The sequence below is a fragment of the Pagrus pagrus genome (assembly GCF_965226575.1).
Source record: "Pagrus pagrus genome assembly, chromosome: 17".
NCBI lineage: Eukaryota > Metazoa > Chordata > Actinopteri > Spariformes > Sparidae > Pagrus > Pagrus pagrus.
Window position 1 is genome coordinate 20,365,931 of NC_140201.1, and position 25,001 is coordinate 20,390,931.

The following is a 25,001-nucleotide window of genomic DNA, read 5'->3' on the forward strand; positions in this document are numbered from 1 at the left end:
AATAACAAACCACCTGCAGGTTTGTATGATATCAGTCTATAGAGAAAATATATAGCCAACTTTTAACGGTGCCATATATAAAATGGGGCCCGCTTATTGCGTTATGCTTTTATTTTGAAGTGGAATTCGCCTGTTTTCCGGTGTCGTTGCTAGTGAATGACACCTCTATCATCAATGCGCATCGCTACCATTCATCTCTGACGTCAGAGCTACGCTCATAGAAAGGCATGTTTATCAGTCCCAATGATAATAAGACTCAACGTACTTTATCTGTATCGTTACCTGAGCTCTGCTCGTGGTGGATCGATGAACTGTGAAGGTGGAAGATAACATGACTCGTTACATAAACCAAGCTGTGGAAGAACAACGGCTCATTATCAGCTTTTTATACTTTTATACAAAATCAAAGAGAGCTGCCATTCAGACGGTTAAGTTATGTCACCTCTCAGTCATCCTCCGCCACATGCCCCAGGCTGCCAGGCAGGAATCTGACGCCTGGTGTGTGTGTGTGGTGGGAGGGGAGGTGTGTTGGCATCACCCGCCATGTGTCTGTTCTCTGCACTGAACCAGCTGGGCAATGTTCAAGTGTGTTGTTATGTAATATTTACAAGCTCCTCTCTGAGGTCTGAAGTGGAACCTGTTTGGCGGCTGACAGGAGCTTTTACCACGGCTGCTTCAGCCAGGACCGGACTGCTGAAGGATTTTCTAATGAACATCTGTTTCAAGTCAAGTCCAGTGGTGGCAGGAGGCACTGTGGTGGAGGCCTGTTCGTGGGACACCAGCTCAATTTGATAATTATTTACTTCCTTCCATCACCACAACCTGGCAACACAGTCCAACCTAGTGTTTAATCTATGCACGACTCTGTACAATTAAGCGAGATGCATCTGAAAATACATGAGCTTAGCACTGTGTTTCTTTTAAGTAAGTGAAAATAAAGACAAAGGGGTCAAAGTCTACTATTAGCTGATACTGCCATCTAGTGGAGAAAAGGGTTAATGGCATGAAACAAAAAGCTGCCTGATGATTTGCTTTTTATTTCCGACCCAATTCAAATCAAAAGACTGCCATGCTCATTCTAACTGGACTATAGTGAAGACTTATTCAGTGGATTGTATATCAGTGACTCCTGATCAAATACCAAGACTAGATTAACAAGAGAAAAGTAGGTAATAAACATAACATGTCAGTATGTTAATGTAATGTGATGTCTTCAAGTTATATCAATTTTAAAGTTTTCAGGTCAACATAAATTGGATGACTTTAATTTATTCTATTTTTGCTAATGATGGGAAAAATACAGAATTCTTCTTTTTTAGTGCACATAATATGAACCAGAGGAGAACCTGGTCTCAGCTCAGAAACTCTTCCCCATTCGCTCAACAATAAGAACACAACAGAAGAAACTACTGTTCCAAACATTAAATTGAGTCTGGATGATTGCTCATACCGTTTAGAGAAGACTTAAATGTGCTTTAAAACATTAATGCTTGAATCAGAAGACATCTACATTTAAACCTTTGCAGTATTTCATATTATATGCATCAAAAATACAGGGAAGTTAGGTTAGTAAGAGAAAGATTAGCCATTATTTGCCTTTCCTAACATTTTATTTTTCTTCCTAGGTTCTCAACTTCCTGATTGAATGTCAGTGGATATATGTACAACCTGTTCTTTGGCTCTGATTGTTAAACTGAGTTTTGCAATGAATTAAAACAAATAAAAATAAATATGTTTCAATCACCAAAGATCAAGCTACTGTCAGCACTCTGAAGACAGCTGGGTACATCATCAATTATGTGTTTAAAAAAGGATAAGGTGCTTTTTTTCCTTTTTTAAAATGTGGCCTTAAAAAAGCTACTACAGTATTAACCTTCAGTTTCAAGTGGAACAAATCTTTAGCCTAAATTACATCATGTATAGTGACCAGTGACCTTCACAGATTTATAAATATTGTCTGGTTTAAATGTAACACATTGTATTTACTACTCCATGAAGTGTATTCATAATAAAATGTCACCAGAAGTAAAAAATCTCTCATTGAGACACTCCATTTTTGCCAAGTAGACAGAAAGGAAGAGAAGACACAGATGAACAATTGAACATGAGATTTATTGTGTGAAAACTGTTCACTTCTTTGCTGCCTCCTTCTGGAGCTTCTTCACCTCATGCTTGATGATCTTGTTCCTCTGCAGAAACAAAACAGTGCATTAATTACAAAAAACAAACAAATTCAATGATCGCTCTAGTATCACCACACGTTACACTTGGACTAATGGAGCCTTTAAACTGAAGAGTTGGGTGTTACATCAAGCTGCTGCTCAGAAAATTAATAATCATTTTTTCATTTGTCGGTCAAAGACTGAGCACTGATAATAGCACTAACAGTCGCTGCTTGCTCAATAGCACAATTAAATTAAACTGACCCATCATTAATTTTATTAGCTGCAGCTGTTTGGTCATCTGTGAAACAGCTCCAGTCATATCCATCACAACTGCATACCAGCATAACAAGGCTGCCACAAAGAGCAAGCTGGGCAATAGACAGCGTTTGTTTCTAGAGCTGGCTTCACTAAAGACGCCTCACACATGTGGAACCCTTATAATTCATATTCAACTATGAGGGTGTTCTTCATATGTCGATCAAAGTTAAATTAGTTTTGCCCCTCATTTGTTTTTAACAGCCAGAATTACGCTAATCTGTTGCACTCACCATCCTCTTGGCCTTCATCACCTTGAAGCGGTCAAAGTCAGACATTTTGGCCCTCTGCAAAGATAAAAAGATACAGTCAGGGATACAACCAGAGCTCACCAAAATTCAGTTGTGTGGCTGCAGTCAGTTTGGCCATGCTGATGTGAAGCATTAGTATTCAACCTCCAAGATAAGTGCCATCAGCAACACTGAATTAATCCATTTTAATTTCAAAATTAGTTTGGGTATGATAAAATGGTGAGTTTAAAAGGCTATGTCGCGTCTATTACGGTGTACGTGACATTCAGGCCAAGTCATACACTTCCAATGTTAAAAATTGTGGTAGCACATCTGGAGATTTCTACAGCTGTGGAAGATGTGATCTGCCTCCACTAAATTAACAACTGCCTCTTCCAACAGCAATAGATACCGAGTTATGACATACAACCCTAACCTTAGGGGGGAAAAGGCAGAGGCAGTATTTCACACAGCATGGATCGTATGTTAAGTGAGTTAATACCATCATCCAGTTACTACAATGATCACACAAAAGCACTGTCAGGAATTGCTGGAGGAAAATGGATAATTCAGTCCCTCTGCAGGGAACATGTGAGGACCAACAACATCACATGAGGACATTTTACTCAGGTACTGCATTAAAGTTGGTATCGTATTGTGTTGGTTTGACATGGCAACGGCTCTGCACCAGTCAGCCAAGCAGTACTCTCAAAACTCGGAAGTATTCCTATCCTAAATACCACGCAGTCATCTCCATTAAAGTGAGAGAATTTTACCTAGTCTACCTTTCATAATGGTTCAACTGGAGTCACTAATAAAAAAACAAAAACACAACCACTTATCTAATTCTAAAGCCACGTTTTAGATATTTCCAATATAAGCTGTGACGTCTTAAGCAACAATGCACTACTGAAAACAAGATATCGTACAGCAGAATCAAGAGACTGCTAAAACACTGTTACACATCAACCCTTCTAGTATCCAGAGCATTGATGGTGACCAGAAACACAAGCACAGCCTTTACCTTCTGTCTTGCCTCGATCTTCTTGGCCCAGCTGGTTTGTGCCCACTTATCGTTGACTCCGGCCTTCTCCCAGGCTCTCCTCACAAACTTCTGGCGGGCACTGTAAATCATTACATATAGTCAGTACTGATAGAGTCATCATCAATGTTTCTTCACATGTAACCACTCTTCAATAAGATTTCTACAAGACACTAGATTCATGTTGGCACTCTACACCTGTATGTTAGGTGATGCAATCTATCAACTAGATATTTTTTAATACAGGAATAGAGTGCTGTAGGGATGACATTTTTTGTAGGCTACTCTGGTGGTTAGCATCGCTCTGGTTCCCAAAGGGCCTATGGGATTTTTCTGTTGGATTGTAGATTATTATGGAAAATAAACCCTGCGGCAAACACAAGTTTATGATACTTGCATGTTTCATTAAGCAAGATAATCTTAAAAAATGACCACTTTTATGATTTTTGAAGAGTAAATGCAATTACCAGAGTATAAAGCTAAGATACTTTAAACATTTGCAGCCACATCATTTTAAAGTCACCACCACCGTGCTTTATATTACACTATAAACAGATATAGATGCAGTGAGTGAAGTTGTTTCTCTAATTTGTGTAAGATGGATTTGCACAATGTGGGTTATATACCATCTATATATTTTTTTCTGGTTTTAAAAGCGTTCCACAAATCTTCATTGTATACTGTTTAAGAAGCACTACATAAGGTAGAAAACAACTACATTCACAAAGAAGCTACAATTCATACATCCTCAACTATATTCACTTAGAGTGATCAATTCCCATGCAGGATTTTTTATAATACGGATCTGACCAGTGCTCCCACTCACCTGTGTGGTACTTTGATGACATAGTCTGTGAGCTGCATGCACTTGAAGGGCATGGCTTGCCTCTTCACGCCTGTGCAGGGTCCATCAACAAGAGCCTGAAAATCACAAGAGGCAAAAAAAAGAAACCCCATCACAATCAACAACTTGAAAATAGGGCCAATATTGCTGATCGATCCACCGTTCACCACTGTGCTCACCCTGTTTTGGTCGATGACATCTACGATGGCCACCAGCTTGCCAGCATGGGGTCCGAAAGAGACGTAGGCAACACGGCCGATCTCAACGAAGCGTTTGAACACCTGACAGACACCAGAGATTTACAGGTTAAAAGAAATAGTGAAAAAGCTGATAAGATGGCTAGATGCTTTGCACTGGGATAGTGGAGTACAGTACTGTCTTGACTACTACATTTTGCTAGAGACGTACAACACACACACACACACACACACATATATATATATAGGACAACATAACAAATCATTGTGAGAGCTGCGGTTCTACACAGTTTAAGCACACCGTTTCCCTGCTTGCAGATCTGCTACTGTACAGCAACAGCTGAAAACACGGCTCAGTTAGCTAACGTAAGCTAGCTAATGTTCCTGCTAACGACTTGTGTACCGTTCACAAAACGCGATTACATTCAACAGAAGATACAAAATGTATTTAAATGGATAAACGTCGTCAGCGCACGGTGTAACTCGACATTATGGGTACAAAACTCATGAAATGGGTTAGCTTCACCGGGCGGCTCTCGGCCCTCTCAGCCTGATAGACCACGTTGTAATGCGGGCACTAGCCGACATCTTACGTGTATATCGTTAAAACTCTAAATGTAACTACATTCCCATATAAAACACTTCACGAATATGCGTATGAGTGTGTTAGCAATGCATATGACTCTTGATGTCCCGCAACAAGGAGATATATTGAAATAAATTCGACTTTGAAATGCTAAAACTCTCATGGCGAACTCACCATGATGGCAGTCCGGGAGCAGAAAGGACGTAACCGTTTCCGCCTGGCGCAGATACGGCTTCCGCTTAATCTGTACACATGCGCAGTGTGTCTTTGTTTAATTTTGAAACATGACACTATTAATTAAGACATTCGGTGTTAAAATCATCTAATAGTTGAAAGCTATCCACAAAGTAAGCGTGACATAATGCTAAATACATATAAAATATACTGGTTAAAATATGTACGAGACCGCTAGATAAAACTTCTGCGTCACAAACTGTTGCCTTCACAAACTCAGGGAAATATGGGAATTCACGCAATTATTATCAACAACAACTGTTTACCTTGTTAGTTGTAAACACATTTAACAATAAATAAGATCTAATCTGGATTGCTCTGTTAAAAATATAAAGATGTAACACAAAACATCCCAACGGTGCTTATTCAGATAATTAAAAACAATCTACATAACACACTGACACCAAACTGACATAATGTTAAAATTGATTATGTGGATTTTGTAAACGAAAGGTGCAACAATACATTTCTGAGACAATATTTGATGAATACTAAAATTTCTTACATGTATCCTTCAAATTAATTAATCAGAACAATAATTACATTACAGAAAGACAACTGTCATCTATGTACCACAAATGTAGAAACAAATAGATTATTTTCTTTTAAATCCTTCTTTTAATATCCAGCTGGGGATCATCTTGAAGGACAAAAACATTGAATTTCTAACCAAAGATATCACCATTGTAACAGAATATAATGTCCATAAGTGTCAATTTTCCAAATCCTCTTCATTGTGGAATGCACTTAAAACATTTATAATATACTTCATAGGTTTCTTAAAAAGATGGAAGATGCCCATGCCAGAACATGTACATGTGTGTCAACATTTGAATTATACTAGTCCTATGATGGTTGATTTTTTTCTTCTCTTCATAAATGTATCATGATTTAGCCTTCTGGCATACATGCGTTTTCATTGCTGCTGTGTCATTCTGTGTTATTATTTTCCCATCGCATTCCCCTTCTTAATTACAGCCATTATATTTGATATTGATATGTCTTGTACACAGAGATGTGATTTTGATTTTGTTGTTTATACAATAACTGAAATTTGTCCAGTGTGAGTTTGTCATTGTTTTATTTGTTTTGTTTTTTGGTATAATGACGTTGTTGCTTTTTTTTCTTTAAAGCTGTAAACACAACAACAAAAGCCATCATTTACTTTTAACTTTTTCCTATAAATGTTGTTGTGAACATGGAAATGTTTAAATTAGTGAGACTTAGAGATGTAGGACTTTTTCCTTTTACTTCTCCGTTTTGCACAGTCTGTCTCTATGGCGCTGAATTCTGAAGGGAAAAGCACAGAGACACTAGCAGTAGAGGTAGAGCTCCTGTTTTAACCTCTCCGGTGCAGTTTGGGTGAAGTCTTGAAACGTTGCATTTGTGACCGCAACATTCGGTGAGCACTTGAATGCAGCACAGGGGCGGGGACACGGAGTCAAAGCGAACCGAAAGTAAGTCCGTCCGAACCGTAATTTGCTTCAGAGCAGCTGATGATCCGGTCCATTCTTCGGCTGTGGTAAATACTGTTATTCGACATTGATTAACAGGTCTTAATGATGAAAGAGTTGTGTTTTCCATTTATTTATTTGAAATCTAAGTAAAAAAGAAGAAGAAGAAGAAAAAAAAAGCAGCTCCGTAATGGTGATGATGAAAACCCAAGCTAAACTGTTTTCTGTTCTACCCGTCAGTCTGCAGCTTAATAAACACGGTTGTCAAATGTAAAACTCACAAAAGCGATAATAGTTTTCCCATTTATGATTATGAAGGACACGTTTGACGTCTGTAACTTTCGATTCTGACCGAAGAAGAAACAATAGTTTAATGTATTTATATAAGAATGCGTCAGCATATGTATGTAATGTTATTGTACCAGTCCACTGTAGCATCAGTAGGCTGCCTCTGTGACGCTTTTGAGTTTGTTTCAACCTCTTGTTCTAACAGTAGGAATATTGTTTTGCAGGTGACAGAGAGCCAGAATGGCGACGCACGACCCTTTGCCCGTCATGTAAGACCCAGTCTTCTGTTCTGTTCTGTTGTGTTCTGTTCAGGGAGGTTTAAGTGAGCAGTGACATACAGCAAAACACACGAGAGGAGAGCTGTAGCCTTTAAGGAATACACCCTTCAGTCCCGGACCTTGTTGCAGTGTATTTAGCCGCTATGAATAACCAAAGGGAGTTTGAATGTAAAGCAGCTCTAAGATGCTCCCAACATCACAAAGAATAACTGTTGTATATTGAGACTGACTGGAAAGTTAATGCTAACATGGGTAAAATACATGAGAGTAAATAATAAATTGAAAGTAAGGGAGTCAAATCAATTTTCTAATCAGTTATATAGCCCGCTGTCCTTAAACCCTCAATTCAAGTGAGGAAAAACAAACCCTATTAACACTCAGGAGGGATCACTCTTCCAGGACAGACAGACATGCAACAGATGTCGTCTGTGCAGAACAGAACCACAAAGTCACAGTTTACAAATTGCATTGACAGAATATCCGATACAATTTATATAATATATGTAAAGTGTGTTGATCCAGGAGGACGACTGAGCAGGCTGAGGCATCGCCAAGTGGTGCCCGAGCCACACGACCTCCTCTCCACTGTGGTGACCTGGAAGAGGGCAGGCCACACAAGATAATTAGCAATAAAAAATAAAACATCTGATTTGACAGAAATACAGATATAGGAGATAGTAAAACAGAGGAGGAGGAGGGAGAAAAGATGGGTTCATATTTGAAGGATTTAGCTGATGTCAGTAGGGGGATTATTCTTAAACTGAGCCAAGTCACCATTTTGCCACTTTTGCATGTATATTTTGTCTTATAGTCATCATCACTAGGGCATATTCTTCATACAGTGCCACAGTAAATTTTGCTGAGAGCATCAGCACTTCTTTTTTGTAAACTCTATCACTTCTCATCTTTCCAGGCTTACACCTGATTTACTCCCGAGCATTGGGAAAAGAGGTAGGCTACACGCATATTTGCCTCATACATCATGAAATATTGCTATGATATATTTTTTTCCCATTTCCATTGAACTCCTCTTGCATGGTATGTGTTGCAGATTACCCGACAATGGTGTCTGACTTTGTGTTGAAACATGGAGGCAAGTCTTACAAGTTAAAGAAACCAGCTGGTGCCATATGGAAGGTCGGAGACCTGCATGACACCAGTTATAGTAAGGAGGATGACGAGGTAAATGAGTGGGGCAAATTCTACCTTCGCGATGAAGTGAACATGCAGGTTGTAGGTGTGGTGGAGGGGAAGTCATGTCCGTGCAACCAGCTCGTTCTGATGACCTGTGAGGACAAAAAGATCTACGCTTACGATGGAGAGGAGCTGCATGTGGTGGCTTCAAGCCTGAAGCAGCTGTGGGAGAGGGGAATAGAGTATCCAGCAACCGAGAGCTATTACAACGGGGAGGCCTTCAAGGACATGGTGAGAAGTTAGAGCTAAAGGAAGAGTTTACCTAAAAAAGGAAAATTCAGTCATTATCTCACCCCAGTGCCAATGGAAAGTCCACAAAACATTTCTGGAGCTTCATGGTAAAAAAACCTCTTCTCCATAACAACTGAAGTAGATGAGGACCTGTTTTAAAACATACAAACAACAACCGAGAAAAAAGCTATTTAAAATGTCTCTATACAGCTCTTCCTGCATAATCCTAGTCTCTAGACACCTGAGATATGAAAAGACATTTTTTACTCCCTTGATCTTGTGCACCCACTTCAGATGGAGTGCATGCAAATACTTTCAGCTTAGCTGCTACAGTGAAGATTTCAGCTTAAAAAAAGTTGAAAATAACCTTGGTATCTTTAGGCTTCTTGAGACTTGGATTACAGCGGACCAGCTGTATGAAGCTGTATTTTATGTTTTATTTCCAGTTGCTTTGTTCTGTTTTGAAACAAGTGCCCATCTACTTCCGTTGTTAAGGAGAATGCTGCAATGTTAGTGTGCTGTGAAGCTCCAGAAATGTTTTGTGGATGACTAAACTTCACCTCTGGCATGGGGCTGAATAGATTAATGACTGAATTTTAATTTTTGGGTTAATTTTCCTTTAAGTTCCTGGGACATTGGTTATTGATTACCTGTTGGCACTGACAATGATTTTTTTTTGTTTTTTCTTATTGTGTGTTGCTTGTAGAAAGAGAAGGACTGGGATAAAGTGAGGAAGGGCACCGTTGGTCAGAGTTTGGACCAAGCGCATCATAAGCTGGTGATGGCAGAAAAATCCAAATTCCTGGAGAACCTCAAATGTTAATCTCTGCTGCAGGGTAAACAATAACATCAGAATATTTTCTTCTCTGTTCTAGATGTATTGATATCCTACAACACCTCCAGATCAGCATATTTACTCTTAGCATATTTTCAGAAAGATGGTTTTGAGTAGTTACGGACCAGTTCTGTGACACACTGATACTTAATCTGTTTTGAGTTATCTAATTTGTTTCTTCTCTCTCTGTCCTCTCTCCAGAAATAAGCAGCTGATGCACTTGTTTTTTGTTCTGCTGATAATAGTTAAATAAGTATAACAAAAAAAAAGTATAAATAAACAACATTGTGGCTATGAGTGATTATCAATCTAAGTTTCTGATTTTTTTTATTGTATCCCTGGAAATATACAGAAGGGTGACATTGAAGTAAAAACCTGAATGAGTCAGTGTACAAACATCATGCATGCAGATGCTTTAATGCCTGGAAAAATGGGTCAGTGAATGAAATTATTCGATTATATGTTAATGGCCTTCAAAGTCACCACAGATTCATAGTGATGATCCACTGATATAATCTGAAATACTAAAGTTATTAAAGGTATTCTCAGCCTGTATTATTGTCTCTGTGTGGTTATGGGCACATCCTGATCTAGAAATGTATATTCTGGATTTTGAGTTTTTGATATATTAAAAACATACAGTATGTCTTGAATGGAGGAATATGTAGTGGTTAATTTCTCTTTCTATATTATAGACTCATTATTAGTTACAGGTCACATTGTATTACATGTGTATTGTCATTATATAAAACTACACACACACACACATTCCTATTAAATGTCATAGATAGGCTTGGATATTGTGCAAAACAGGATATTGAATAAGGCCTGGCACCTGTCAGGCTGTTCTCTAGGAACAGGTCAGAGTGACCTGGCCAGATGTTTCCTGTGTCCGTTCCAAAGATAGTGTTGACAGATTGCTTTGTTTTTGCCAAATTAGGAGTGTGTAGTGAGCCAAAATTCCCCTGGAACCCCAGTATGGAGGAAGTTAAAAGTAAAAGCCCCTTTTGGTTTTTGAGATAGGGAAACTGGTGTTATTAGTCAGTTGTGACTTGTATGAGGAAAATTGACAGGTGTCTAAAAGTGGGAGAAAAGGCCCCATTGGTGTAAAACAATAGAAGGAGGACATAAGACAGGAAAAGTGTATAAAAAAGATTGTATTTGTCATATTCTCTGGTTCCATATTCTGCAGACTGTGGTGCACAATTCTTTGTTGAATAAAGAATCAAGGAGAGGAAGACTTATGTCCGTATTTTTATTTTATTTTTGGGAAAAAGTTATTCCACGACAATATCACAAACAATATTAAAGGGAAACACATGATAAACAAATGTACAAGGAACTTTTAACTGTTATGAAACAGTCTCAGTTTAATACTGATGCCTCTGTGTGACCTACATAAGCTAAGAAGAGCATCAGAAGAATATTTGGTATTTGTATGTGCAGTAGTTATTGTAGTTATTCTCAATGCCTGTCATAGGGGCAGCTCCCAACATTTCCTGGTTGGCTTAAAATGTTTTATGGTGGAGGGCTGAGCATGAATTAACAATTCAACAATTCATTTCTGAAAAAACTGAACTGAATTTGTCAGTCACATCTGCATGAAAACATGAAAACATCTCAGTGAGACAATGTGTTTTTTCATGAAAGCTGTAACATCAGTCACCATGCTCAGTTACTATCAGTTTCTTTCTTACTACCCGGCCTAAATGAGTCATTTCTGCATACGCAGGATATTATGCTTTAACTTGAGTTCAGTGGCACCACACCCAAGTACACAGTGCACATTCTGTCTCTTGCACAAGAGGCCATCTAACTGTCTGACTTTTATTTCCTTGTACAGTTACATATTCACTAAGACTTTCTTATCTGTTCAGAAGTGAACATACCAGTACTGTATTATTCAGATAAAACAAAGTGACCTTCATGATAAATCTCTCTTCAATCTGTTGTGTGAGTGTACATTCACTGTTTGGTTTCTACATCACATCATAAAACCAGATAAGGAGTGGTAGTTTGAGTCAGGGGGGAGGGCTCCATTCCTTCTTTCTGTTTCACTTTCTCCGTCCTTCCAATGGTGAGTAGCTGCTCTTACGTGGTCTCTCTTTGAATTTATTTTACCATTATGATTAAATTCTGCATTGCTGATTTAATTTCTGTTACCAGTGACGTGTGTAATTGTCGTAATGTGTCGTGTATTGTTTCTAATTGCATCAGGCTGCTGCACGGAAGATGACGAGGTGAGTACACTGGTTCACACAAACATATGATAAGAATGAGCTGTCTGCTTCGCCCTGGCTAAAACTATGCAATAAAACATGACACAGTTAAAGTAGAAGTTGTGGACATTCATTTTATGATTCTTTGATGGAAGTAAAAAGTAGGCGATGAGTGTGCAAAATATCTTAAAGGTTCTTAAAGGGGTTTCTAGCCTAACAAATTGAAACAGTCCCGTAGGGTTTACAAAAAGCACCTAAAATTCTACCTGGCACCAAACCAAGTGCTCCGATCGTTTAGAGGGGAGCTGTCGTTAACGGGCGTGGCTGGTGGCCTTAACTGACTCAGGGGCTATTCAAGTCAGGTGCCAAGCCAGAGGAAGCAGGGTAGACGTTAGGACGTAGGCAGTGAGAAGCTAGGCGAGTCTTTATAACAGAGAGCTGGTCCAGTACCTCCTGAACAGGGTTATACTCATGAACAGAAGAATTGCGATATTGTTGTTAGAAATGTACACAGGTTAGTTACACAGTGCCAAATTATTGTTCTTTGACTTACTCTTCATATGTTTTCCAGTCAACTACTTCTGCATTCCTTCAGCTACAGAAACCATTTAAATGTCAAACATTTCCAGCTCTTTAAGGACATTTATTCACACTGCATTTTCTACAGGAAATACATTTTCTGACAACAGTTAACATTTGTTATTTTAGGGAAGAGGAATTTCTGAAAAAGCAAGAACTTTTCAGAAGGAATGCTTTCTTGATTATCAAGGAAATGGTGGCCATGGCATCAAAGAAAGAGAGGCCAGCACATCCTTCAGAGTTGGTTGATGAGGTACGTCTGATGAGGACTGTTACATTTGAAATGTTCTGTTTTTTTTCATAATGCATCGCTCTGTCATAGTGTATTTTCTGCACATAATGCTTCTCTGATACACACAACTCAGAAACTCTCTTTGAATGTGTTTTCACTCAACAGGTTCTTCACAGCATCTTCTTTCTGGGGGAGATCAACACCCCCAAATATTCCCCACAAAGTATTCTGGACGATGCCGACATGCTTAATAGGCTGAAGGGCAGCTACCCTCAACCTTTTGTTTTCTTTTCCTCTCGACTACCCAAGCGCAGTCCATTTTCATGTGTGCTAGACATGGTGAGTTTATAGTTTGTCCGAAGGTAATACAATGTTCCTTATCATATTCTATCAAATTGCTAGTGTGCTAAAAATATTACAGTGTATGTTTAACCATCATAATCATCAATTTAACAAACACAATTTTTTATAATATTTGTGATTTCTTGCAGGTTGTCAACCTGAATGGACAACAGAATGAAGATGAGATTAAAAAAAGGCTGCAAGAGGTCATTCTTCTACTGAAGGAGGATGGAGGAACGGCTATGATCTCCTCCACCATGTGTGTCTCTCAGCCCGACATGACCCCAAACTCAGTCAGGTACTACGGAGTCTCCATGTCCACTTCTGCCCCTTCTCCTGGGCAAATCATTCTCGCTGCATCCTGTCTCAGCAAATGGGACAGTTACGTAGCTGATGCAGTGATGACCTACTATTCAGCAGAGAAGAAGAAGCAGAAGAAGTCATATTTTGATGGAACCATCAAACTTCCAGAGCAGGTCAGGTGTCAGGCGTTTAGCCTCAGTGATGGAACCCCAATGGCTCCCTGCAGATCATGTGGGAATTTGTTTGGTTTACCAACAAGTGAAACAAGGGAGTGGGTCTATGGCAACTGTGCTGAACCTGAAAGTCTGAGCAACTTGCTCAAAAATGAGAAAGAAGTGAGAGAGCGGGTACAGCAACCATCTAACACATGCACAGATGCAAACAGGCAGGAGGCTGTAGAGGATGTAAAGAAAGTGCTTAAGGGTTTTCTGCGCATGCTGCATTTTCAATGGGATAATAATTACTACACCCCACAAGGGAACTGATGGCATATTAAGTACTGATGAGTACAATTCTTATGGTCCTTTATTATAAAGTGACCAGATTGATCTCGATGGTTTTGATTCTTTATCAGTAGAAACTTCTCAGTACCCCTCTCAGCACTGAAATTATCTGTTTGTGGACACGATAATCATGTGATCAGAGCTGTGAATATGTTTTGCTTTATCATCACATTGATCATTTATCATTGCTAATGCTTCAGCTATTACTACTGAAGATATGAATATATTCATGAAAACAATTGTAAAGCTAAATGTGTTTTAACTGTTGAATAAAGCATGCAGAGGATGTCAAAGTTCATTTATTGATTGTGAAATTAACAATAAAATGTTGATGTAAATTTATAATTTGTTTTACTAAGTTTGTGAAATTTTTGTCTAAAAATTGTGAAACCTTTATTTTACATGTGAAAATGCCCCACTTCCCAAATAAAGAACTGAGAAACTCAGATTACAACACACAGAGAGGGAGTGTGATGTCATTCTCTGCTGAGCCATATCTTAGCATACTAAATAGTTGTTTGCTGCTATTAAAGGATGAGTTCCCCCCAAAATAAAAATTCAGTCATTGTCTACTCACACTGTGCTGATGGAAAGTCAGGTGAAGTTTCGTAATCATGTTTTGCTTTGAAGCTCCAAAAATGGTTGATGCCTCAATCATTTTTGGAGCTTCAAAGCAAAACAGTGTTGCGGGATTCATAAACCACTGAAGTAGATGGGGACTTGTTTTTAAAATAAAAAATAAATAAATAAATAAATAAATAAACAAAGGAAAATAATTTTTAAAAAAAGGAAAACTCCGTACAACTCATTCAGTGTAATCAGTCTCCATAAGCCCCAAGGTTGCGAACTGATTTATAAGGTTTTTAAGTAAAGATATTTAAGTAATTTAAGTTATTTTTAGTTAAACACTGCAGCTGCTAAACTAAAAACATTAGCGTGCACCCCATCTGAGGTGGGTGCACAAGCTGGACCACGCTTTGAGATTGTAAATAATCTCCTTTATAATCAATCTAGAACTCAGCATCTTCGGAGACCTGGATTAAGTGGGAAGCGCTGTATGGAACCATTTTATGTTTTTTTAATCTCTTTTTTTTGGTTGTTCTCTTTTTTTTACATTTTAAAACAAGTCCTGAGCTACTTCAGTGTTTTAGGAGAATGTTGCAAGACTTGTGAGGCTCCAGAAATGTTTTGTGGAATACAAAAATACACCTTCCTTTCCATCGGCATAGGGGTGAGTAGAAAATGACTGAATTTTCATTTTAGGGTGAACTTATCCTTTAATGTTCTAAATTTCATAACTGTAATCTTTAAAACAATATCAGATCGGTGAAACCTTCATTCTATTTGTGAAAATACAAAAAAGGATGTTACTACAACAGTTGATGTTCGTTGGATGTTAAAGTTACAGTGATGAGTGTTAAAGCCACTCTTGTCCACTATGGAGAGCAAGCAGCAGCTGGGGGATTTCTACCTGCTTGCTGTCACTGAACCTGATGGAATAAACAATTACAGGCTGACTGGAATACAGGTGTTTAAGAGACAAGGTGCGGCACACCACTGTGGCCTTGTGTGTCCCAGAAGCGAAGGCAGGACTGAATAAATATTCCGATTTGAGGTTATTCACTGAATTAATTCAAAGTAATCCCACTTTACTTTTGAGGAATGGTGGGAGACTGTCTCTGAATATGAAGACACCCAGCTGGACAGGAATGTGAAATACCTGTTAGACTTGCATATATTTACATTTTTAAAAGGTATTGTTGTAAATAAAACAAACAAACAACTACACCTTAAAATAGCAATAGGCTACATTAGATATCTTCTACCAACTTGTCATAACTTTATTGCCACTGTCATACCTCTACTTAATAGTACACTGTAACAGTCCAGCATGAAGCAGAGCAGTAGAGAAAACAACTGCAGATAGAGACATGATAGAAAAAGATGACAGAGTGGAGCACAGACAACTAGAATACTTATTAATATTAATACTGATTATAATAATTAAACACTTTCATATATATAATTTAAAAATATTATTTTCCTTTTCTTTTTTATCCACAGACTGACCCTATACAAACCACCAATATACCAGGTTTTGACCTAGACCTATAAAGCAGGCAGCCACCAGGGGGCGACCGAGATGTTTCAGCCCTTGTTTTCCTTTTCTTTAAACAAGTCATAAAAAAGGGAACACACAAAGACGAAAAACAAAAGAAAACAACATTCTGTGGGGTGGGGGGGGGGGCTTAACACAGTTAAGCAGTGAGAGTGTGGGGAGGTCCCATGTCTCATGCCAGTCAGTAAGGGTCACAGGGCGGTGCCCAGTCAAACCAGAACATGCATTCTGACTGTGTGAAGAAAGGGAGACGGACTGAACACGCGATTATTCCGATGCATTTGTATTTGATGTATTTGAGATTACGAGCGCAACTTTTCTGCCTTCAAAACGAAGAAGAATAAGTTTTACTCGCAGCAGTATGGGATATCCATCAGGTCTTGGAGAAGTTTGTCCAGAGAAAGGATCGCTTCAAGTCAGTCCTCCAGCGTTGTCCTTATTGTTTTGCTGGACCGATTATGATATGATATGATATGATATGATATGATATGATATGATGTGATGTGATGTGATGTGATATGATTTGATGTAGGCCTATATGTTTCTACATTTCATGCATATGTGTATTTGCCTACTTTCTGATTTATGTTTATTGTTTCTTATGTAAGCTCCTTGTTCCCTTTATGCGTTAATAAACTGTTTTTGTTCAATAAAAATGACCCTACTCCCTCTTATATACTGTTCTCTTATTTAGAAAACAAAAGAAAAACACTCAGAATTTTTATGGGCGGGGCCACTCAATCCCACGTTTATTATTATTGCACCAAATGTGAAGTAGTACATATCGTAATTTACCTGAGGACAGCCAAGGCAACAGTCTAATCTTCAGCTATGGTAACTACTTTTGTTTGAGCTTGTTTAATAAACCTCCATGAATAAGATTTTTATCATACATTAGACTGGTTTTATTTCAGAGTCTCAATATGAGAGTTTCATCTGTCTCTGTTTGGACTGTGACAGTGACACTGTTTTTGTGCCTTTTATGTAACTTATGTAAATTGTCTTCAAGATATTTTAAAATTCTAAATTCTATGATTTTAGTTTTCACTTTTGAAGAAATGCAAGGTGAATTTTTTTTTTAGCTCTGTCACACTCAGGTTTACAATTTTGATCGTGTTTGTGAAGACATGAAAACAGTTTAAGTGGATACACAACAAGTGTTTTTCCATTTCCAGGTCAGTTTAAGATTTGGAGCTATTTTGCTTCCATGACATGTTTTCTTTAAGACTAGTGTGAAGAAAACTTTTTTTAGTCAGAGCTTAACCATGTCATGTGATTTGCTACTTCTGTACACGTAAAGAACAAATAGACTAAGGCTTACTACTGGGACCACAACAGAAAATTGCAGATCAGCACTTAATATCCAGAAAATCCACATTATAAATGTCGAAAATACACATTTAGGTGTTCTACACACTTTCTTCTCACAGCGTATTCTTCCTTTATATATATATATATTTATGTGTTTACACATTATTTATATCTGCCTCCAGGTGTCTTACACTGCAAGCATATTGATGTGATATGCTGTTTGCATTATGTGTATTGCATTGCTGTGGTGTGATGCTGCTGTATGTGTTGGAGTTGGCTTGTATTGGCTAGTTCATTATATGTTGGCTTTTGCAGTTCACTCAGTGAGCCTTATTTTAACACTCGCATTCAGCATCATATTACACATTATTATGTTTCAGTAATAAATTGGGTGCTGTCTGCTGTGTGTTTGTGTGTTCATTGTTTCACTGTCTTGTGATTTGTGAGTAAAATGGCAGTACTTGGTCTATTGCTCTGTATGGCTGTGCTGTTATTCAGCCTTTGACTGAGGTGTGTGATAGTGGTCTGGTGGATTTGACATGTCAGCATGACTGGATGCTCAAAATAATTAACTTGGGTTTGATGGTTGGGCTGGTGCAGCGGACCATGTTTTCTGATTTATAGATATCAAAAAAAATCCCCATCTGTAAAAACTTTTGACTCTAATAGGCTATATCAACAAAAATAATAAAAAATAAATTTCTGTTCAGGAATATTGGCAATTTTTGATGACAAAATTACAGTGGCCGAGGGGTGCAAATCACAATAGCAAGTCGGAAAACACGATTGCAAATTCCAAAAACACAACGACATTAACCAGAAAACACATCAGAATTATGTGTGTTTTCTGACTTGCCGTTGAGTTTTTTTTTAATTTGCAATCGTGTTTTCCGACTTGCAGTTGTGACAGTTTAACTGGTGTTCATTTTAACTGGTGAGGGTCCCAGATGTGCTCGAGTGGTTTGAGAATCCCGTCTCGAGAAGGGTCCTCTGCCCTGTCCGCTAACCAGGAAAAACATTCCGATCACCCTGCTCATCGATCCAAGTCATGTATATGTAGGCTAAATTAATTTTGACGAGGCTTGTACACTTCTATTCCACACGGAGATGCCGGAGTCTGCGACCTGTAAACCACTTCACAACGAATGCTCAGAGCACACAATGACAGTGTAGGTGACTGGGTCGATGCCTGTCCAAAAAACCCGCAACTGTCAATAAATCGTCCAAAAGTGCATGTTGTCGGCCTATATCTTTGCCATGATTGTCTGTACTCACATACAGCTCATGAGTCTGAGGCATTTGTTTACGCCGAGCGGCTCGAGCGCAGTGTGGAGATCGCTGTTAGCTGTGGCGTTGAGTGCACAGCGTCCAGGTTAACTTGTGACACTTGTTATCATCGAGTATTTCTTTCATTCCGTCAGTCAACGATGACTTTAAGTAACCATTTGAACGGAGTGTGGAGTTTTCCTGGTTAGCGGACAGGGCAGAGGACCCTTCTCGAGACGGGATTCTCAAACCACTCGAGCACATCGGGGACCCTCGCCAGTTAAACTGTCACAATTGTGAGCAGTCACAGAAGTGAACTTATGTGAGAGATGAACTTTGCTGAACCTTTCATAAACAATTACCTCTCAAATACAGCTAATAATATTGAGCTATTTTAAAAAGTTTTTCAATCAGGAGAGACTTCGTTGTGAGTGAAAATACATTTCTCGTGTTTATTGCGCACTCCAATAAAGAGTCGTCCTGATTGGACTGGAAGATGAGCTTCATTTCAATGAAATCGTAGAAAACACAATTTATAAAGTGATCATTGTAATTATAAGAGGTGATTTTAAATTGTACTGTTTGTTGTTCAATGTTCTCATCCGTCTTCTCTTGCCTTAAAATATACAGGTTTTATTTCTTTCATTTTTTAAATTAAAAATGTCTCTGTTGATTTGTTTAATTTAAAGGATATCTACCAGTATGCCATATCTCCACATAAAATGGATGAAGGTCCAAGCCAAAGAAAAGTACGTAACTGCCTTCGGTATTCTATTATTTCCAGCACAGTGAGCGAAAGAAAAACTTTCATTGCTTTATTTATCAGTTAAATACTGAATAATATAACTGGTTATGACTTGCTTTAAAAGTCCCTATATTGGACCTATAAAGAGCTATATGGCTCACATTTTAACAATATACCAATAAGACAGCCCTGTTATACAGTATTTTGTTGTGTTTCTATTAAAATGTGGCAAATTTAGGTTAACTGCTGTCATCTGATACAGTACATTTCAAAAAAGGCCCAGATTCTATGATGATTATGTTATTCCATTGTAGTATCTGTATTTTTAAAATTTGAGTAAAGGTTTTGAGTTTTTGTCCACCACTACTTTTAACAATACACATTTTGTTTCCTTTGTGACAGAGAGCCGGAATGGCTGATGGTCCAGTGAAGTAAGAACCTGTTTTCTGTTCTATTCAGGAAGGTTTTCTACTATTTTCCCCTTATTTTCTGTCACATGTAATGTTACAGTGTTGGATGTTCATATTCATGGTCAAAGTGTCAAATGATAAGGTAAACATATCTAACACCGAACCCGACAAGGTGTCCATTATCAGGAATAAATGGATAGCGTAGAGGCCAGAACCATCCAGTGTGCAGCACAGGATGGTTGCCTCCGTGGAGTCCATTCATTCCTGACAAACACCTCAAAGGGCATCATTCAGCTTTTACCATGGCCACTCGCCAAAGAAAAAACACATTAAGACCATTAATGTATATTTTCATGTGTTTTGCGATCAAAATATAAAGTTTCTCCCTGACAACACCTGAGAGTTTGATTAATAGCTGGAAAAATCCATACAAATCCAATAAGGTTCTGATGCAATGGAAATGTCCACTACTGCATTAAATAGGACGAGCCTTAGATATGACTTAACAATGGGAGATATACCAGTCAGCTCAGCTCAAAAAAACCCTCAGCTCAGCTGTTAGACAGAAAGCCAATGTTATGCTAGCAAGATTCATGTACGATTAACAAACAGTAAATCCAATTTGATGGTATGTTCAACAACACTAGCTAGCCAGCCATGTTACTGTCCTCAAATCAATGAAGATTTTCACAAACAAATGATAGTCCCCGTGTACAGTTGGCTGCAGCCTGGAGGAGCGTGTTGAATAGTGGATGGATTGTGAGATGATCACTTGTGTTCAGTGCGACAGCGTAGGCTACTTGTGCTTGAGTGGTTTAATCGCCAGAAGCCCCCTCTCTCCTCATTCCTCATCTACTTGAGATGCATTTAAGGGATAAGAAGATCCTTTGTGATTGATGGGAACCATTTGCAGGTCAAGGGACGAGAAAGGCCAAGAGAAAGCCCAAGAAGCATAATGCAAAGCACCCACAGGGGACCGGAGCACATTGATTGGATTGCCTTCTTTAATTGTGCAAAGAAATGTTTGTTTGCACAAATAAAGGCTGCAACATTGTTTTTTTTTTTCTGCTATTCAGGTTGGCAGGTCAGCAGTTTGATCTCCATGTCTTCAAGCAGTGCAACAGTAAAAAAGGTAGACAACATCTTCTTTCCTTACACATCCTAAAACATTGTTCTGTTAAATATTTTCATCAAACTCCTCTTGCATGACATGTGTTGCAGGTCCAGTTTACCTTACATCAGTGTCAGACCTTGTGTTCAACTTAAAAGGCAAGACTGCCCCCTTAAAGAATCCAGCTGGGGCCACACTGACGATAGGAGAAGTGGATGACACCATTTACAGAAAGGAAGATAAAGTGGTGAATGGGTGGGGAAAATTCTACCTTCCTGAGGTAGTAAGCATGCAGGTTGTAGGTGTAGTGGAGGGGACCTCGTGCCCGTATGACCAGCTTGTTCTGATGACCTGTGAGGACAGAGAGATCTATGCCTATGATGGAGAGGAGCTGCATGTGGTGGCATCAAGCCTGAAGCAGCTGTGTGACAAGGGAATAGAGTATCCAGCGTCCGAGAGCTATTACAAAGGGGAGGCCTTCAAGGATATGGTGAGAGGTTACAGTTGTTTGCTGGGCACAAGCAGGGCTTTGATGATTGATCTTCTGTTGGCACTAACAATTTTATGTTTTTTTAATCTTGTGTGTTGCATGTAGACCAAGAAAGACTGGGATAAAGTAAAGAACAGTCCTGCGGGGAAGAGGCTGGATACAGAGCATCATGACCTGGTGCAGAAACATAAGTCCAAATTCTTGGAGAATCTAAAATCCACTTGATTTGAAGATTAAGGTCATACTTCAACAGGTTCTCTTTGAGCTCATGCATGTGTAAGAGGCAGGATTTGTTATAAACATCCAATTAAATGCAAAATCAATGTATATGGAGCAGCATTTTAACTCTTAACCTAATGGTATGTTTAATTCATAAAGACTTTACCAAACTACTGTTTTGTTAATGTTGGACTGAATTCAAATAAAAGAGGCTACAAGAGCTGAAGAAGTAAAGCTGAGTGCATCAAATGATCTGGTCTCCACCATCTGTGTCTCTCAGAAAGACACTGCAAACCCAAGTTCAGTCAGGTACTATGGAGTCTCCATGTCCACTTGCAGTCGTAAACCTGAGTGAATCTTTGTTGCTGCACCCTATCTCAGCATCCGGGACAGTTACGGTATCTGACTGATGCAGTGACGACTAACTACCCAAAGAAGTTTGAGAAGCCATATTTTGATAGAACCCTCAAACTTCCAGATTAGGTCAGATGTCAGGTGTTTAACCTCAGTCAAGGACGACATACTGATTCTGGCAGTTATTTGGGAAGTTGTTTGGTTAGACAGCAAGTGAAACAAAATAGTGGCTCTATGGCAACTGTGCCAAGTAACTTAATGAAAAATGAGAAAGAAGTGAGAGAACAAGCAAGGACAACATCTAAGACATGCAGAGATGCAAAAAAGGTAGAAGGCTAAAATGTGTCTTGAAAGAGCACACATTGTTTGAGCATAATGAGATTTAAATGGAAAATAGAATTCTACAACCCACTGGTTTTAATTTTAAAGTCAGAATTATTTGAAATTAAACATTTAATTCGTACAATTGTTAGAGTTATTATAAAATGACCAGACAGATCTCTTTTTATGTGTTTTTTTTTATCAGTAAAAACTTTTTTTTTGTGGACATGACATTCATGTGATCAGAGCTGTAAATATATCCTGCTTCATCATCATAAATAATTAATGGTCCAGCTACTTACAACTGTGACAATAAAGATACAAATATGTGTTCACTGAATGATGCATGCAGAAGATGCAAAGGTTGATGTATTGATTATGTTATTCACAATAAAATTATGGTGATGTTGTTTTGATTTCATCTCCTGAATCCTCGTCTCAAGAAGTGATTCTTTACTATTGTATAAACCCACCAAATAGCTATAGTGACACAGGTTGAGTAGCTAAAGAGAAGGACATCAGAAGACAACTAGAAAAGACTGTTTTTGAAGAAGTTGTGGTTGTGAATGCTGCCTGTTGAAAAGCTGATTCCAAATATGCATGTTAAAAATTACAAGAATACCAGTCATGTATGGAAGATAAGGAACATTTGAAGGGTTGTTGAAAAGCTGGCTTAATTGCCGGCTTTAATTTCTTGGACTTGACATATGAAGGACTATGAAGACTCATAATAGTGGGGTGAGAATGAAGGATTCAAAATATACAATAGACTAGGAGCTAAATTGTGTGGCTTGAGTACTAGTTGGGGGCTAAACTACATTGCTGGCTTGGATTTGTATAAAGAAGTAGCTGAAGGAGTATGAAGACGGTATCAAAACAGTGAGAAAGAATCAATTACTATGATTGATGACTGACTGATGAGTTGCATAAAACTCCAAATGTTTCTGGCTTAAAGAATGAATAAGTTGATAATAGTTGAATATAGAATAAATGGTTAGAAAAGTGAGACATAAGAGATGGAAAATATACTATTCCCGGTGAAATTCTGTTAGTGAGCCTGAAATGAACACTGACAAACCAAAAGATATGAGTTCCAATGAATACAGTGAAGAATTCACTTGGTAATATACCTCCATTCACTACATATAACAGCAAAATTGGGCCCAACAAACACAACTGAAGAAATTGTGGAGGATAATTTGGCAGCATCTTTTGGCAGCAACCCTTTTACTCATAAAAATATCAAAAACACAAAAGACAAAAACACATCAGTGAGAAAATACTTGGTTTTGATTCAACAAAGATTTATGAAAATTGTTTCCACATTTATATTTGAAAATCACTGCTGAAAAATCAAATGATATTGCAGTATATCTCTAAAACCATGTATCGTGCAAACTAATTTACAATTGCATTAGAAGCATTAAACGTGAAATCATTACACACGTTTCTTTCTTAGTGCCCATGGTTAACTTAGTTGTTACTGCATACTCTGATTGCTACTTTCAGTTTCAAGGTTTTTTTTCTTTTGATGCTGTTTGGTGGAGTCACTTCTAGCAACTTAACCACACACACCATACACACACTTGTGCAAGAGATGAATCATCAAGTGTTAGGGTATTGCTGCATTCACGTTGGTGTCTTTTTGTATTTTCAGAGGCAATGTCTGACCTGTTGTTGGTGGAAACAGCTTTTATTTCAAGAGTTTAGCATCTGACATTTGTGTTGGTGCTTTTTGTGTGTCCACAGGTACAGCACAGGTAAATGAAAAGATTTCTTTCTTTATTCTGTAGTGAGCAAAGCAGTACTGTGACATTCATGTAGAACAATGCATGCATTCAATAGATAATGCATGATAGATACATGGATAAGTTAATGTATGCTAGTATTCATATCTTATTGTAACTGTCAGTGACAACATGATACCAGATATGGTGTGTTTTTAATCATCATCATCTTCTCTTCCTTCTTTCCGTTTCATTTAGCCATCATCTAGAATGGTGAGAAGCTGACTTACATTGCTTCCTTTTTCAATATTATATTAATGCAATATTATGTCATTATCATTTAATTTTACATTGCTAATTTAATTTCTTTTTTGTTGTAATATGTTGTGCATTATTTCCAATTGCATCAGGCTACTGCAAATGGAAAAACAACAACGTAAGTATACTGATTTACTTAACCACAAGTGGTTACTGATTCATTCTCCTTTTCTTAAAAAAAACATTATTTTTTATCATTATTATTGACTGTTGTAAAAAGTACCCAAAAGTCATACTTGAGTAAACGTACAACTATTGTGTTAAAATATTGCTTTGGTAAAAGTGAAAGTCACCCATATGAATAGTACTTGCGTAAAAGTTGAAAGTATCTAACATAAATGTACTTAAGTATCAAAATGTATTTTGTGGCAGTAAATTTACTTAAATATCAAAAGTACAAGTAAAAGTAAATTATACATTTATATTAATACTGTACAGTCTGGCCGATTACTGGATCCGAAATTCAGCATTTTTCTAATTTTCAGAATCAGGGTTTTTTTGTTTTTTTGTTTTTTTTTATCCGATTGCCAATGAAATTA

The 25,001-nt window shown here is 38.0% G+C and overlaps 4 protein-coding genes across 6 annotated transcripts; 3 read left to right on the plus strand and 1 right to left on the minus strand.

Moving 5' to 3' along the window:
* Nucleotides 1-2,093: 2,093 nt before the first annotated feature.
* rpl14 (ribosomal protein L14) lies at nt 2,094-5,653 on the minus strand. Its single transcript, XM_084379241.1, has 6 exons — nt 5,554-5,653; nt 4,776-4,877; nt 4,579-4,673; nt 3,735-3,834; nt 2,714-2,767; nt 2,094-2,189 (listed from the first exon to the last, which is right to left on the minus strand). Exons 1-6 carry the CDS (start codon nt 5,554-5,556, stop codon nt 2,130-2,132), a joined length of 414 nt encoding a protein of 137 aa, XP_084235367.1. The 5' UTR covers nt 5,557-5,653; the 3' UTR covers nt 2,094-2,129.
* Nucleotides 5,654-7,039: 1,386 nt separating this feature from the next.
* On the plus strand, nt 7,040-11,127 carry LOC311272568 (uncharacterized protein). Of its 2 annotated transcripts, XM_084379084.1 has the most exons (6): nt 7,040-7,135; nt 7,580-7,624; nt 8,547-8,584; nt 8,685-9,058; nt 9,765-9,894; nt 10,095-11,127. In XM_084379084.1, exons 2-5 carry the CDS (start codon nt 7,596-7,598, stop codon nt 9,879-9,881), a joined length of 558 nt encoding a protein of 185 aa, XP_084235210.1. In that variant the 5' UTR covers nt 7,040-7,135; nt 7,580-7,595; the 3' UTR covers nt 9,882-9,894; nt 10,095-11,127. The 2 variants fall into 2 exon arrangements, with proteins under 2 accessions (XP_084235210.1, XP_084235209.1); XM_084379083.1 differs by having other exon boundaries at nt 9,765-11,127.
* Nucleotides 11,128-11,869: 742 nt separating this feature from the next.
* Nucleotides 11,870-14,529, plus strand: LOC311272507 (uncharacterized protein). The gene is made up of 5 exons (XM_084378960.1): nt 11,870-11,970; nt 12,111-12,133; nt 12,821-12,944; nt 13,089-13,262; nt 13,415-14,529. Exons 1-5 carry the CDS (start codon nt 11,968-11,970, stop codon nt 14,051-14,053), a joined length of 963 nt encoding a protein of 320 aa, XP_084235086.1. The 5' UTR covers nt 11,870-11,967; the 3' UTR covers nt 14,054-14,529.
* A 1,919-nt stretch (nt 14,530-16,448) lies between these two features.
* On the plus strand, nt 16,449-22,494 carry LOC311272510 (uncharacterized protein). Of its 2 annotated transcripts, none has more exons than XM_084378963.1 (6): nt 16,449-16,605; nt 19,457-19,516; nt 19,915-19,943; nt 20,999-21,054; nt 21,144-21,523; nt 21,629-22,494. In XM_084378963.1, the coding sequence occupies exons 1-6, from the start codon at nt 16,552-16,554 to the stop codon at nt 21,746-21,748; spliced, it is 699 nt and encodes a 232-aa protein (XP_084235089.1). In that variant the 5' UTR covers nt 16,449-16,551; the 3' UTR covers nt 21,749-22,494. The 2 variants fall into 2 exon arrangements, with proteins under 2 accessions (XP_084235089.1, XP_084235090.1); XM_084378964.1 differs by lacking the exon at nt 16,449-16,605 and adding an exon at nt 16,986-17,024.
* The last annotated feature ends 2,507 nt before the right edge of the window (nt 22,495-25,001 follow it).

Coding starts and splice junctions, on each gene's coding strand:
- LOC311272507 (XM_084378960.1), top strand. Junction 12,945..13,088: donor CTTCAGAGTTGGTTGATGAG/GTACGTCTGATG, acceptor TTCACTCAACAG/GTTCTTCACAGCATCTTCTT. Junction 13,263..13,414: donor TTTCATGTGTGCTAGACATG/GTGAGTTTATAG, acceptor GATTTCTTGCAG/GTTGTCAACCTGAATGGACA.
- LOC311272568 (XM_084379083.1), top strand. CDS start 7,596: ATGGCGACGCACGACCCTTTGCCCGTCAT. Junction 7,625..8,546: donor CACGACCCTTTGCCCGTCAT/GTAAGACCCAGT, acceptor TCATCTTTCCAG/GCTTACACCTGATTTACTCC. Junction 9,059..9,764: donor GGGAGGCCTTCAAGGACATG/GTGAGAAGTTAG, acceptor TGTTGCTTGTAG/AAAGAGAAGGACTGGGATAA.
- rpl14 (XM_084379241.1), bottom strand. Junction 2,768..3,734: donor AGATCGAGGCAAGACAGAAG/GTAAAGGCTGTG, acceptor TTATCTTTGCAG/AGGGCCAAAATGTCTGACTT. Junction 2,190..2,713: donor TGATGAAGGCCAAGAGGATG/GTGAGTGCAACA, acceptor TTGTTTCTGCAG/AGGAACAAGATCATCAAGCA.
- LOC311272510 (XM_084378963.1), top strand. CDS start 16,552: ATGGGATATCCATCAGGTCTTGGAGAAGTTTGTCCAGAGAAAGGATCG. Junction 19,517..19,914: donor AAGGTCCAAGCCAAAGAAAA/GTACGTAACTGC, acceptor CCTTTGTGACAG/AGAGCCGGAATGGCTGATGG. Junction 21,055..21,143: donor GCAGTGCAACAGTAAAAAAG/GTAGACAACATC, acceptor CATGTGTTGCAG/GTCCAGTTTACCTTACATCA.